Source organism: Prionailurus viverrinus, chromosome A2, assembly GCF_022837055.1.
Source record: "Prionailurus viverrinus isolate Anna chromosome A2, UM_Priviv_1.0, whole genome shotgun sequence".
NCBI lineage: Eukaryota > Metazoa > Chordata > Mammalia > Carnivora > Felidae > Prionailurus > Prionailurus viverrinus.
This window is the reverse complement of record NC_062562.1, coordinates 24,156,755-24,171,407: the sequence shown is the minus strand read 5'-3', so window position 1 is coordinate 24,171,407 and position 14,653 is coordinate 24,156,755. Positions and strand designations below refer to the sequence as shown.

The window sequence follows — 14,653 nt, the reverse complement described above, 5'->3', positions numbered from 1 at the left end:
CATAATGAGCTACTTCGTTCCAAAAAGGGAATTGTTTTAAGTACCTACCTCATAAAGTTGAGAAAATTGAATAAGCTTAACATACGCAAAGCACTTAGAAAACACCAAGTATATTGTAGCCTCTATGTTAGTTTTCCATTTCTGCATAACAAAATTACCACAAACTTAGTGGCATAAAACAATACCCATGTATTAATCTCACAGTTTCTGTAAGACAGAGTCTGGGCATGCCTTAGCCAGTTTCTGTGCCTGGGTCTCACAAGGCTGAAATCATGATGTCAGCTGGGCTTCATTCTCACCTGGAGACTCACTAGGAAAGAATTTGCTTCTAAGTGCTCTCAAGTGTTGGCAGCTGGAGAACCCGTGGCAGTTTGCTTTATCAAAGCCAGGAGCACAGGAAAGTCTCCACTGCTTGGAGTCTCTGTCCTCAGGGAATAAGTACGTCCTCTATTTTTTTTTTTTTTCCATTGAGCTATAATTCGTAAGTCACAAAATCCATCCTTTTTAAAAAACAATTTTTTAAGTATGCTCTATGCCCAACATGGGGCTTGAACCCATGACCCTGGATCAAGAGTTGCATGTTCCATGGACTGAGCCAGCCAGGCACCCCAAAATCCATCCTTGTAAAGTGCATAATTCGAAAAAATAATAAAGTGTATACTTCAAGGCAACTGACTGGCTCAGTCAGAAGAGTGTGTAACTCTTGATCTCAGGGTCATGAGTTAGAGCCCCATGTTGGGTATAGAGATTACTTAAATAAATAAAAACTTTAAAAAAGTGGGGCACCTGGGTAACTCAGTCGGCTAAGTCATGATTTCACAGTTTGTGAGTTAGAGCCCTACATCCTGCTGTCTGCTGTCAGCACAGAGTCCGCTTTCCATCCTCTCCCTCTTCTCTGCCCCACCCCCCCTTCACTCTCTCAAAAATAAACATTTAAAAGTTTTCAAATAAAATAAAAATAAAAATTTAGAAAGTGTATAATTCAGTGGTTGTTAGTATATTCACAGAGTTGTGCAACTATCATCATATCTAATTTCAGAATATTTTCATTACCCCCAAAAGAAATCCCATACTCATTAGCAGTTTGTCTTCATTCCCCAGCACCCACCCTGCCCCCCCCTCCCCTCAAGCCTCTGGTAACCACCAATCTGCTTTCTGTTACTATGGATTTGCCTATTCTGAACATTCACATGAATGGATATGCAATACAATATGTGGCCTTTCATCGCTGGCTTCTTTCACTTAGCATAATGTTTTCTTCAAGTTGCATCCATGTTGTAACATGTGCCAGTGCTTCATTCCTTGTTGTGGCTGCATAGTATTCCATTGTGTGGATATATCCTATTGGTAGATATTTAGGTTGTGTCCAATCCTTTCCTACTACAAACACTTGATATCCCATTATAAACAACAACAGATATGCCCGAATAAACATTTTGAATGAGAATGTGTATAGCTGTACTATAAATTTCTAGAAGTAAAATTGCTAGAACAAAGTTTTATGCATCTGTCAGGCTCTGAGCTGACAGCATGGAACCTGCTTAGGATTCTCTGTCTCTCTCTCTGTCTCTGTCTCTCTCTCTCTCTCTGCCCCTTCCCTGTTCACTCTCTCTGTCTCTCAAAAATAAATAAACATTTTTAAAAACTAAAGTACTGTTTGAGGAAGGGAGGTGAAATTGAATCTGGACTTTATTTTACCACTGATAAAAGAAGTTAGCATATACTGGTTATTAACAACTCTGCCTCACTTTCTTTATCTGCAAAATAGGGATAACATTAATGCTTTTCATGGGGATTAATGAAACAATACATGTAAAACTTTTATATCAGTGCCTGATGCATAGAAAGTGCACAATAAATGTTAAGTCTTATTAGCTGGCAATGTGATCTTGGGCCACTGTCTTTCTTTATTTTTAAAATGAGAAGTTGAAGTAGGTTATTATGTTTCCAAGTTTTAAAATGTGAATGTGGTTATTTATTTATGTTTAAGAGAGAGAGCACAAACAAGGGAGGGACAGTGAGAGAGAGAGAGGGAGACACAGAATCCGAAGCAGGCTCCAGGCTCTGAGTTGTCAGTGCAGAGCCTGACACCAGGCTCCATCCCACCAATCCTGAATCATGCCCTGAGCCAAAATCTAGAGTCAGGTAGTTCACCCTACTGGGCCACCTAGCACCCCTGTGTTGTAGGTCGTGATCGCTTATGAACTCCGGACAGCAAAAACAGGATCAAAACAAGTTTATTATGGCCAGGCCAGACAGGGAAATACAACAGGTCCAGAAAGTCTGGCCCCGAACAAGCTTAGGAAATTTCTTATAAAGGCTACATCGACCAATCGAATTGCAAAGGGTGGCAGTTGGAGAGGGCAGGCTCCAATCAAACAGTCCTAAAGGCTTTTGAAATATGGTGCCTGACTCTAGCTAGTTGAATGATGAATCATGTTGTTTATAATATTAGCCTTCTATCTAGTTCGAACAGGATGTGATGACCGAAAATGGGGAAGCGCGATTATGCCAAGCAGGTTTATAGAAGCTCAAACAAGCAATTAAAAGGGAAGGTTTGTTTTCCAGTAACTCAGCAAATGTGGTTTTAGGCAGAACTAATGTAGGGAACAGCAACAGTATTTCTATGAAAGCCCGAAGCAAACACAGGTTCACCTCACCATCTCATGTTCTGAAGTCCCTTTACGTTTATATGGGTCATAGCTTATTTTCGGCCTAAGGAAGGCTAGGTCCGTTTGCCCTTTATCACCCTGGATATTTAATTATATACTGTCTCCTATTGTTCTCTAATGTTCCTTGTGTTATTGTTTTGTTCATTACTGTGGATAGGGGGCAACATAGGTTTTATACTTTTAACCTTTGGTAGTCTTTACTCTAGAACCATGTGCATCTGTAGTAGTTCATCCCCTTGCATTTCCTCTCTCCCTCCCCTGCCTTGCCCTAGCAAATATATATATATATATATATATATATATATACACATATATATACTAGATATCTATATGCATAAATATACATATGGATAGCCTCTCTATCTTACTGTGTTAGTTTTCCTGAGATAGGTAGGATTTAGCCAATTTATGCCTCCTCTATCCCTTTCTTGTAGCTGAAACTTTACTTCATCTTTAGGTCTCTGCTTCTTCACCACCATAGATCCTAATTTTACATATATTCCCACTGATTTGTAAACTTGAAGGAGGTAACCACGTCCATTTGCTTCAGAGTTATAGCCTCATCACATAGCAGTGCTTAGCTCCCAATAAGCAATTAAAAAGTATTTTTAATATTGAATATTAGTAATGTGACCCAGCTAAACCTAAATATTTTTGCTATGTACAATAACTGAATATATAGTTAAGATTATGTTAGAGCTGCCTTTTTTTTTTTTCTTTACCTTATGAGATATAATAGTAAATTCATTAAAAAAAATGTAGGGGCACCTAGGTGGCTCAATGGGTTGAGTGTCCAACTCTTAATTTCGGCTCAGGTTGTGGTCTCAGGGTCGTGGAATCAAGCCCCATGTCAGATTCCATGCTGAGCATGGAACCTGCTCAAGATTCTCTCTCTCTCTCTCTCTCTCTCTCTCTCTCTCTCCCCCCCCCCCCCCGTCCTCCCCAGCTTGCACTCTCTAAAAAAAAAAAAAAAAAAAATTTAAATAATTTGGAATGGAAAAAATTTTGATCTCACAAAATTTAAGATTCAATCTCTGTGGAAGACTAATGGTTTCTCTGGCCTTAGTTTTAGGTAACTCATTACCAACAACCAGCACCAGCACGTTTGCCTTATATATAGCCTAAGGGTTTCTACTTTCCAAATAGAATGGCTTTTGCTGAGCAAATGCCCAAAGCCTTAGTTGAGTAATGGCACCAGTGTGCAGTTAGCTCCTACTTATCTTTTGATCTGATAAAAATGAGCTTGCAGGGATGCCTTTAATGAACCAACAAAAAAGACAGTTGGCATCTGGAGACCTCAACATCTGAGTCTGATCTTCTGTAACCTCATTTATATCAAGTGAAGCCTCTTTCCCTAAGTTTAAAGGTTACTTTTAACTTAAAATAATGTAGCGTTTTGTCTCAACATAGCCCCACATGTTTTCATCAGCATTTAAAAATGTTTTTACACTAACTATTTACTGAAAGGAGTGACTGTTTTAAACTCACTTTCCTATGGTTTACTGAGCTGATGCAAATATATTGGGCAAGATTAGCTTTTCAATATCGGCTGGGATGGTATTTAACCGGACACAGGAATCCAACTTTCCTGTTGCCCTTGGGCATGTTCTTTAAGTACTAGCCATGTGGCAAGGCCTAGGGTTTTATTATAATTATAGGTTTGGTCAGCCAACTGCTTGGGAGACGGTTGGAGTTTGAAAATGGAGATATGGTCCCAATTCTGACCCTGCTGCTTGGAGACTCTGAGCAAAGTATCCTCATTTCTTCATCCATAAAATTCATAAAGGTGCGGGATTGCTGTGAAGATTAAGTCTTAGAGAAGCAGTGAAGTGCAAGCACTCTATGTCGGAGTTAAATAGACCTGCCTTCAAATTCTGATTTTATTAACTTAAATTGCTCAATGTCTTGCAACACTTTTTAAATTGTGTAAAATAGTGTGTTCTTGATACCTGTTGTTGTGAAGATTCAATAGAGATAAAGTGCCTGGTATACAGAAAGCACCCTGTAAATACTGACTGTACTCAAGATAACTCACGATGGTAATTTCCATCTAGTTAGCATAAAGTATTTAAACTGCCTTCCACTTGACGGTCAAATTGTTTTAAAGGAGAGCGACCACCTGCTGTATATTTTTTAATGTGGCTGCAAACTTTTGTATTTTTCTTTAATATATACTCAATACAGGAAAACCGAAAACACCAAAGAAGAAAAGTCTAAAAGCCAGCAGTCCCCCTCCCTTCAAGCTCCCCAGAACCAAATCCGGTTAACACTAGGCTGTGAAGTCACATTAAAGGGTCTCAGGTATTGTCTGCTGGCTGGAGGCGTGTCACTGGTTCTAACGCTTTAAGATAAAAAGGGATGCATTAAAGGGTCTCAAGTATTGTCTGCTGGCTGGAGGCGTGTCACTGGTTCTAACGCTTTAAGATAAAAAGGGATGCGGGGAGTAATATATTGTAAAGATGCAGATCCGGTGGTCAAGGCAGATCACTGGGCCCAGAGGCTTTCAGGCTGTCGTCTTCGTAAGACCACTGTCTTATCTCCTCTCTCCAGGTCTATCTATGCACGCAAATACTTCACAAAGCCGGGTTCATCCTGCATCCACTGCTTGAATCCTGTTTTGGCTGAGGGAACTCGTGCCGGGGGAAGGGCCGTTATCTCGCTAAGACAGGCGACGCCTGAGCTCACGGGACCTATCAGACGCGCCTTCCTCGCCTGCGGCGCTGGCTAGGCGCGGTCCGAGAACTCGCAGCTCGCGGTAAGCCCTGTCCACCCCGCAGCGGTCCGCGGCGTCGAGGTATTCGCAGGGCGTTGCGGTCGCCCCTTTTGGCGGGCTCGGGCGCCCCGAGGCTCCGCCCCCCAGCGCTGTCTATCCGCACCCGCGGAGGCGGGCACCGCGCCCCCATTGGCGGAGAGGCCCGCGACGGCCCCGCCCCCTCCCGGCCCCGACGCCAGCACGTTGAGTGGCGGGGGCCGGCAGAAGAACTGCCCGAGCGAGGAGCGGCTCCTAGGGCGGGCGGCACGGTTGGGGCGCCGGCGTTGGGGCCCCGGAGAGGCTGTTGGGTCGGGACCGGGGTCCGCGGCCACGGGGGGAAGGGGGTGGGTGGGCTGAGAGCAGCTCGGCAGCGAGGCCGGCCCGTCGCCCCTTCCCCCCACCCCCGCCGACCTTGCCGGCAGAAGCTTCCCGGAGCTCTTCACGCCGGCGCGATGGCGACTGCTGGGGAGACGGAGGCCTCTCCGCCGACGGACGCGAGCTGGGAAAGTGGCGGCGGCGGGGACGACGAGATGAAGCAGGCGCTTCCGGAGCTTGAGTCCTCCCCACAAAATGGCGGCGGCGGCCTCAGCATCGCGGAGCCCGGCGGCGGCGCCGGGCCTGAGGAGACAGCAGCGGCCTCGGCCGCCCCGAGCGTCAGCCACGAGCAGACTCAGGACTCGTCTGAGGCGGGCGCGGCCGCTGTGCCCAAAGGCCCCGAAGAGCCCGAAAGACCCGTTAGGAGGAGTTTTCAGATCCCCAGGAAGAGCAGAGAAAAGAAAGGTGGTGCTTCCCCTCTCCCCCAACCCCTCTTTCTCTCTCCCCTCCATCTTTTCATTAGAACCTCTCTGTCTCCTCTTCCCACACCCATCCGAGACACGTAAACACGCATGCAGCGCCAGCCGCCTCTCCCCTCACTGCCACGGCCACCCAGCTGCTGCGCCTGGTGCGAGAGGAAAGCGGTGGAACCACGCTCCCCTGCTCCCCCTCTCCCCGTGGAAGTTGGAAGTAGCTCAGGTTTGAAGCTTGTCCGTAAGGCTGCAGCTCCCAGAGAGGAAAGATGGTGCTCGGCGCCCCTCCCTCCCAACCCCTGAAGGCACAGAAGCTGGTGTGTCCTCCTCAGGATGCTTCTGACAAGTCTCACTCTGGAAATAGCCCTTGGCCGTGGATTCTGGGGCTTTCTCCAAGGCCATTGCATTCAGAGGACCACAAGTGCTTCTCCCTATGGAAATTCTTCAGCTAGAAGTGTCTACTTGAAATTTGCTCGATGTCAGCGTCTCCCCTTGTTTAGAAATCTCCATTAGATGTGATCCATGCACACTGCTGTCTTCCATCACACTTCATTTCCATGTAGATTTTTCCCCCCTTGTTCAAGCGTTAGATTAAAATAGGTCTCTCTTTAAATCCAAACTTTGGTATGTTTTCTCTTGTATTTGAGAAGAATGGGAAGGTAGGTTCTTGGTGCAGTAATTTCCCTATGGAAAAAATAGAAGTTAGCTTATGCCCAAGAGTCACCAACTTGATCTTGCAGATGAGAGAACTTAAGTTGGTTTTTTGGTTTTTTTAAGGCCAGTCACTTGTTTTTTGTTTTTTTTTAAGGCCAGTCTACTTTTTGGAACCAATATGGGAATAGTTACATGAACTACTTTTACGTTTTTAAAACAATGCTATATTGGGACACATTTCTAATGGAGATCAAAAGTAGTAGTATGGTTTTCTATTACACTGTTTTTGACTCTCCAGTGATTTGGACTTAGTCAACTTAAAGTCTCTTTTTGTTTTACCTCATGGTTCAGGTTTTCATGATTTACTTTGGGAAATAATAGGAATTTTTTATTTGCAGAATGCTTTTTTATTTGTAATTAAAGTCTTAGTAGACGTGGAATCTTGATTGAAGCATGTGCTTCTTTTTTCCATGTGCTTAACCACCTCCCATTTGCACAACTGAAATTGTTAGAGCCTTGTATCCGGAAGATACAAATAAAATCAAACTTAATTTCTTTTTGGATGAGAAAACCAAGGAAATCCTTGGTGTCAGAAACCATGTTGACAAAGATGAAGTTACCTTTTGCCCACTAGCATGAGGAATGTTTCTAGAAATATCTTTTAGGTGAATTAATGTAATGTATTTTAGAGTTCAAGGGGATATTTGTAAAGGTCAAGGCTGTCCATTATTTTGGTTTATTTAGTCAAGATGTATGGTACAGCCTATATGAGGAAAGTTAGGTGTTCTTCCCAAATTAATCAATTGCTAGAGAATAGGTTGGAAGTACATTCACGTGGCCTCTGGTTTATGAGGTAGGAGATTGAACTTTTCTCTTGTTCGTAGCTTGATAAAATTTTGAAGTCCATTTTTCTCTTTTTCCTCTATTTCTTTCTTTTCTTTTTTTTTCTTTCCTTTTTTCTTTCATTTTTAAGTGCCCAAGAATATGGTTTATGTTACACCATAAACAATGGATGTACCATCTTTTAAAACTTTTGATAGGACCAGAATATTGGTGTAGAAAGCCTCATAGTTTGGTTTGAAATGAGGGAAGTCACCAGGAAATGTTAAAAGGCACTGTTTACATGTATTTTTTTTAGTTAGGTAAATCCAGAGGTTGCTGTAAAATAGAACTTTATTTGAACACACTAAAAGTGGAAATAATTGAGGAATTAGGAAATATAAAATCTAGCTGTTTTCTCCCCCGAGTCTGATGCTCCATGGGGAAAATTTGTTTTCCATTTTCATGTAGAGGCAAAAGGTTGTCAACCTTGGGGAAGTTATAGCTAAGGAAAATAAAACACACTGGACTTTCTTCGTATTTAGTGAAAATAATTGATGCACTAAGCAGCAGCTGTTCAAATAATTCAATAACGACTTAACTAGAGCTTTTAAAACTTAAACAAGCAGGTATTTTACCACCATGGACTTTATCCTATCCAAACTGAAAGAAGTTAGTGCTTGGTGATAGAATTTAATAGAAAAATTCAACTTTTCATTATTTTAAAAAGAAAGTTTTATTAGAAATGGTATAGCAGGTACTGTTAATTTCGCACTTCATCCCCACATCTTTGCCTCTTGAAAGGCTTGAAAGGTATCACTTTACGTATAGGATGTGGCTAGATACTAGTTGTGGTCACAGGAGTCTTTTATCATGACTATTAAATCATTTTCAGGAGATCCCTCTGAACCTTCCAGTATCAAAGATTCTGTTGCATTCATATTTTAATATGGCAGACCTGTGCTTGTGACTGTGCGTTTCCAGTGAAACTTAACATGACTTGATTATGGTACCTCAGATATATGTGAGTATAGCTTGCTGACTCAAAGTTCGTTTCCTTGTCTCGACAGTAGCATAACATGCAGAATACTGCCATTCTAATTAATGGTAGTGGCAAACACTTTATAGTGCTTAGTAAGTTGTGGGCGTGTTTAAGGCAGTTTACATGTGTGGACCAAATTCTATGTAGTAGGTACTATTCCCATTTTACAGATGAGGAAACCGAAGTATTGAAAAGTTAAATAACTTGCCCAAGGTCACACAAATTCCAACTTGAACTTGGAATTTGAATTTAGGTGTACAGTACTTATCATTACACAAACTGTAGCAAGACTTCTTTTTTTGTAATATAAGTGCTCTTGTTAGCTTTTGATTTGACCTATTAAATTTTTTAACCAATGTTAAACTGAGATATATTTAGTATGTCTTCATCTCTGGGGTATTTTGAGATTCAGAAATTATGTTCATTATGAAATTAACACATTTAATCTGTGGTGACAGATTAAATGACCTAACTTGACTGGAAGGGTAAAATTTTACTCTTTGATGTATGTTGTGTTGTTTATTGGCTGGGCTCTTCTATAGTGTAAAGAGGCACTGTTCTTATATTTAACCAAATTGTACAATTGGATTTTGTCGGTAGATGTTTCTCTATTGCCTTCTTTTACTCTAAAATCTAATACTATAAGTCATTAAAAGTAAATTAAAATTGGCAATTTGATATAATTTTTCCCTCCAAAGTTCTTGGGACATGAAGTAGTGATGATTCATTTTCTGGAAAGTGTTTATTGGTCAATGTTTTTTTTCTGTAGGACACAAGACTAACTTCTCATGCACCTGCGTCCATACTGGTCTAGGCTAGCACAATTAATGGCTAATTCTCCTCCCCAGCACCCATCTTTTCCCACAGAATTTGCAGTTGTCTTTTTTAAGACTTGGAGCAAAGTTTCCTTTATGGAAATTTGCATCGTGTTTCAGTAGTTGTATATGAATGACTGGGTTCTAAGTACCACAGATTTCTCTATCTACAGGTAAGCAGGGAAGTATAGGCAGAATCCAGTTATCCACATAAAACATTTGATAGGTGTGTATCAATTTTAAGTAATGTAAGTAAAATTTTCTTTGACCTATTCCCTGGGCCAGAAAAAGTCAATAGTTTTTAGTTTTAGTCATATTTGTACTTGTTTCTCTAGTTCTCTGCCAGCATATTCGTTCTTAATTCTGTATTGTGTTCAATCTTGATTTAGAGATGAAACGTCCATTCCTAAAGCATTATGTCTTTAGCAATTTTATTAGACTGGAGAAAAGTGATTTTTAAAATATCTTTCAGATAAATTATTGGAAGGAACAAATGGCTAGACATCAGAGAGATGGATTCAGAGAATTGAACACACATGATCTGCAGCCTACTCTTGGCTATTTCCTTTTCTTCCATGAATTAGTTACTTTAAATTGGAATGTTTATTTCACATTGGCTATTTATATGTTTTGATAATAGTGGTCTATCTTTTAAAAGTTTAGCTTATTTTTACATATATATATAGATGGGTTTTTTGTTTTACATATATACATAAATCGTAATACAAACATAAAGATTGGCATTTACACTAAGTAAATTGGTAAAAGTAATTGAAAACTGTTCCTTTGACAAAGGAACAAAGCTGTTGCATGACTTAAATTTTATGTCTATTCCAACTGCTTAAATAGAACATTAAATTCAATATATATTTGTATGCTACCAGTAGTAAAAAATATTTAATGATAGTATAGATAGTATGGAGTCAGGAGACCTGAATTCTAGTTCTAATTTTGTGATCCATTTTCCTTGTCCGAATTATAAATCTCCTAATGTCTTTTTAAATCTGTTCTTCAGTCCCATAAAACATCTATTATCAATTTTGTCCATAAGGAAACCTTGTAAATTATGTACATCAACTCATTTCTGACATGTATGTTATGGAAATCCTATAAATAAGCAAAATCGTGTTTCTCGGTGTGTGGAGGAACTATGGTTACTTCTGTTAACCTTTAGAACCCTAAAAAGGGCACGTTGGCTTTTGGCTCTATTAAAATGAGAAAAACAAGAGATCTGATAGAAGAGACACATAAGAGGGTAGAAAGAGCATAATCCTGGACATCAAGTTCTTTTTCTTTAATACCTAATTTTCTGTGTCTAAGTGTTCTATATGATTTCTTGGTCTAAAATGAAGAAACAATTTTATTCTCCCAGTTCTGTAATGATCAGTTTCAGCTCTTACACACACACACACACACACCTTCTACTTAGAGTTCAGGATATAAGATTTGGAGCTAGGCAGCCTGAATTTGAATCCTACCTGCCCTGTTATTCACAACTATGTAACCTTGGGTCATATTGGCTGTTAGCTCTCAGGTTCATTTGTGAAATGAGTATAATTGAACTAAGTAGGATGGTTTTAATGATTAAGTGAGATCATTTATGTAAAGCTCTTAGTATAGTTATCTAAATAGTAATAATGACCCACTAGTGGTTAGACTCCGTAATTGTCAGAATCCAGAAAACAATATATTGGATACTGACTTTTCATAAGTGAAATAATTATCATATAAAATGTTCTGTTCCCCATTTGGATAATCACAGGGTTGTTTATTAATTGCCTCAAATAATGGCCTATAATTAAGATTATGATGTATACATGTTTTCTTTAAGAGAAGTGATAGGATATGTTGACCAAGGGATGTGGAGTGTTAAGAGGATTATTAAGGACAAAATAGGCCACTAGGGAATGTACATTCAGAACAAAAACTTGTTAAATTTCTAATTATGATTACCAGCACTTTGACTTGAAATCCTTAAAAAGAGTTAACAGCATAATTTTATTTTTGTAGAAATGAAAACTGGGAGGAAAAAGAGAAATTACAACTTTGGCCTAACTAGTAAAGCCAATGGAATCATTTGATATATAAAATAACTAGGACACAGGCATCTTTTTCTATATTTTCATTCACAAGAATGTTTTCCCCCCACTGGCAGTCTACTTGAGGACACTTGACATGACTATAGGACATTGCTTTGGAATGAAACAAATGTTAAGTACTTTTCTGATAATTGGAATGTTAATTTCTCTATAAACTTATATGATGAAATTTTCCCCATATGATTAGATTGATAGTCAAAATAGTGTTGGGACAGCTTAACTAAGGAAAATGCTTTATGTAGACTTGTAAGATTTCATAGAAGTTTAAAGCCACATGAAACTTTTGCAGAAGGAGCATTTTAGATGTCTGAAGTCACTTAGAAACAACAAAAAAAGGAATCGTGCATAAAACCCAATTTTTGAAATCATGCTTAACCCATTTTGGATGTGAAAGCCTATAAAGACTATTCCAAATACATGCTGTTCTCCTTGCCAAGTTTTTCCCAATTTAGTTGGGGACAGTCAAAAAGATGTTTTTTCCTATTCTGTAAAACTGATTTTGACTTAAGAGGATTTATTTCAGAGCTTATATTTTGTTTTACATATTACTGAATTATTGAATCTGTGGGACTTAATTTAAGATGACACAGCAATGATACTTTGGTAGGTGTAGAATATGTTTGTATTCAGTATAAACTTTTTTTTAAGTTTATTTTGAAAGAGAATGCAAGTGGGGGAGGGGCAAAGAGGAGGATAGAGAATCTGAAGCAGGTTTGGTGCTGCCAGCAGAGAGCCTGATGTGGGGCTTGAACTCATGAATAATGAGATCATGACCTGAGCCAAAGTCAGCTGTTTAACCAACTAAGCCACCCAGGCACCCCTCAGTATAAAAATCATTGAGAAAGTTTATTCTCACTTTCTTTACAAACTTATTCAACTTACTTGGGTCCAGTGCTCACAGTTCTAGCTACTGGCATATAATAAAGGTAGAGTAATAAAGCACATATGGTTCTGGCTCTCTGGAGGTTACAACAGTAGAGGTTACAACAGTAGATTATTGAATGTATTCATCTGCTACAAATTTGATTATAGGACACTTTGTGTTTAATTGTTGTATTTGAGGTTTTTTTTTTTTGTTTTTTTTTTTTGTTTTTTTTTTTTTTCTGATTAACCCTAGTCAGTGTCTTCATTGCATTATAACTATGTTGGCTTTATTTCTTTATTTTAGTGTGCGATCCCAAAGTAGTGGGCACCGTATATACACATTTTGTCATCGATATACACATTTATACACACATTACAGTTTTACAGACACTTTTGTAATAATATACATGGTTTGGTGAAGGGATGGATGGATATGTCATTTGACATGTCCTTTAAAGCCTAATAGTATGTTTAGAAAATACGGTGAAAATATCTTATTTGCTGTCTAGTACTGTTAAGAGTACGTACAATTTTTAGTAGTAGCCTAAAAGTATTTTGACCGTGAAATTTATTGACTCTTTAGAAATAGTACCTCAAAAGAAATTAAGGTAACACAGGGTAACAAGTTCTATGAATGAATACTTCTATATACAGTGAAATATAAGTAGTTCCTTTTTTGGCTTGGGGAAATTTTATGTACATAGATTCTTGAAATTTATTATTAAGTTAAACTATTTCATGCATGAAGTGGAAATTTGAAATTATTAGACCAGTAATCCACTGGTCTAAGAACAAGTGGATATTTAAGTATTTTAAAAATTAAATGGGTTGTGGAATAGTTGTAGGTGTGGGGAGTAAAAACTTTTATTGTCTTACTTGAACAACAGATGTTGTGCTTAGAGCTTTTTCTGTGTATTGTATCATGTGTGGCATGTAGAATTTAGTGGTTATTAGGATAGCTGGAATGAATTCTTACAGGTAGGAGAACTGAGCTTATTTTTGGTTAAGTGAATTGATTTACCCAGGGACTTCCACAAAGCTAGTAAATGCTAGATCTGATATTTGTGTCCATGCTTCACTCCAGAGCTCTACATCTTTCCATTTCACTAAGCTTTCATAATGTCCCACTACTTTGTATTGGTAATACAAGAAGCCAATGGATGCAGTGTATTTTATTCTAATGTTAGTACTAAAAACCAGGTAGGGTAGTTTTATTATATAGATACATAAGTATCTTAAATGTTTTTATGCATTCATTTATGCTGTAAGCATTTAGTTTGCTCAAGTAAATGGTCCTAGACCTATTTCAGTGTAACATAAAAAAAGGAGTGGAGACAAGTTGAGCTTATGCACAGATTCTTTCTTATGAGAGTCTTTATGCAATTAAAGTTGCCTGATGTAACATTCTTAAGGTTTGCAAAATTGTAACCTGCTCGTGCATGTGTAACGGCCAGATACTTATTGCTGAAGGAACTGAACAATGTAGGCAATTGATTTTTATTTTCTCTCTGTTAATATGTGTTTCTTTTGAATATCACAAAATTAGCCTTGATGCCTTATTTCAACCTTATTTAAAAGTTATAGTAAGCCCACAAAAGTTTAAGAAATTACGCTTAAGAAGGAATAATCTTAAAATTAATGTTTGTTTTGTTTTGTTTTAGCACTTTTTCAGCCATTAACTCCAGGCTCTCGAGAATTTGAAGACGTTCTAAATATTCTCCATTCATCTTACCTTGAACCAACCTCAGTAACAAATTTTAACTACAAACGTGCTTGCTTGATACATAATGAACTTTTGGAAAAGGAGGTAAGTTTTAAATAGTACTTATTGTAAGATTCTTCATAACCAGTTAATAGCCTGGAAGTTGTTTTATGTTCCTTTTCTTTAAAAATGCTAGTTTTGGGAGAACCTGGGTGGCTCATTCAGTTTAAGTGTCTGACTTCAGTTCATGATCTCACGGTTCGTGAGTTTGAGCCATGCAGGCACCCAATAAATAAAACTTAAAAAAAAAAAAAAGTAAACAAAGGGGAATAGTTAAGTATGTAAGATAGTAAATTTAAGTTTCATGTAGATTATAAACGTTTTTAGGAAAAGCCAGAATGAGGAATTCTGCAGTAATACAAATGAGATGTTTAGAAATATTTTGT

The 14,653-nt window shown here is 38.7% G+C and overlaps 1 protein-coding gene across 7 annotated transcripts in view; it reads left to right on the top strand.

The window, feature by feature from the left end:
* The first annotated feature begins 5,612 nt into the window (after window positions 1–5,612).
* Window positions 5,613–14,653, top strand: part of TASOR (transcription activation suppressor) — a 51,348-nt gene continuing 42,307 nt past the window's right edge. For all 7 annotated transcript variants that reach the window (XM_047850369.1, XM_047850367.1, XM_047850368.1 and 4 more), the window contains exons 1-2: window positions 5,613–6,204; window positions 14,167–14,312. In XM_047850369.1, coding sequence (XP_047706325.1) covers window positions 5,877–6,204; window positions 14,167–14,312 — 474 coding nt within the window. In that variant the 5' untranslated portion in view covers window positions 5,613–5,876. The remainder of the gene's footprint in view (window positions 6,205–14,166; window positions 14,313–14,653) is intronic.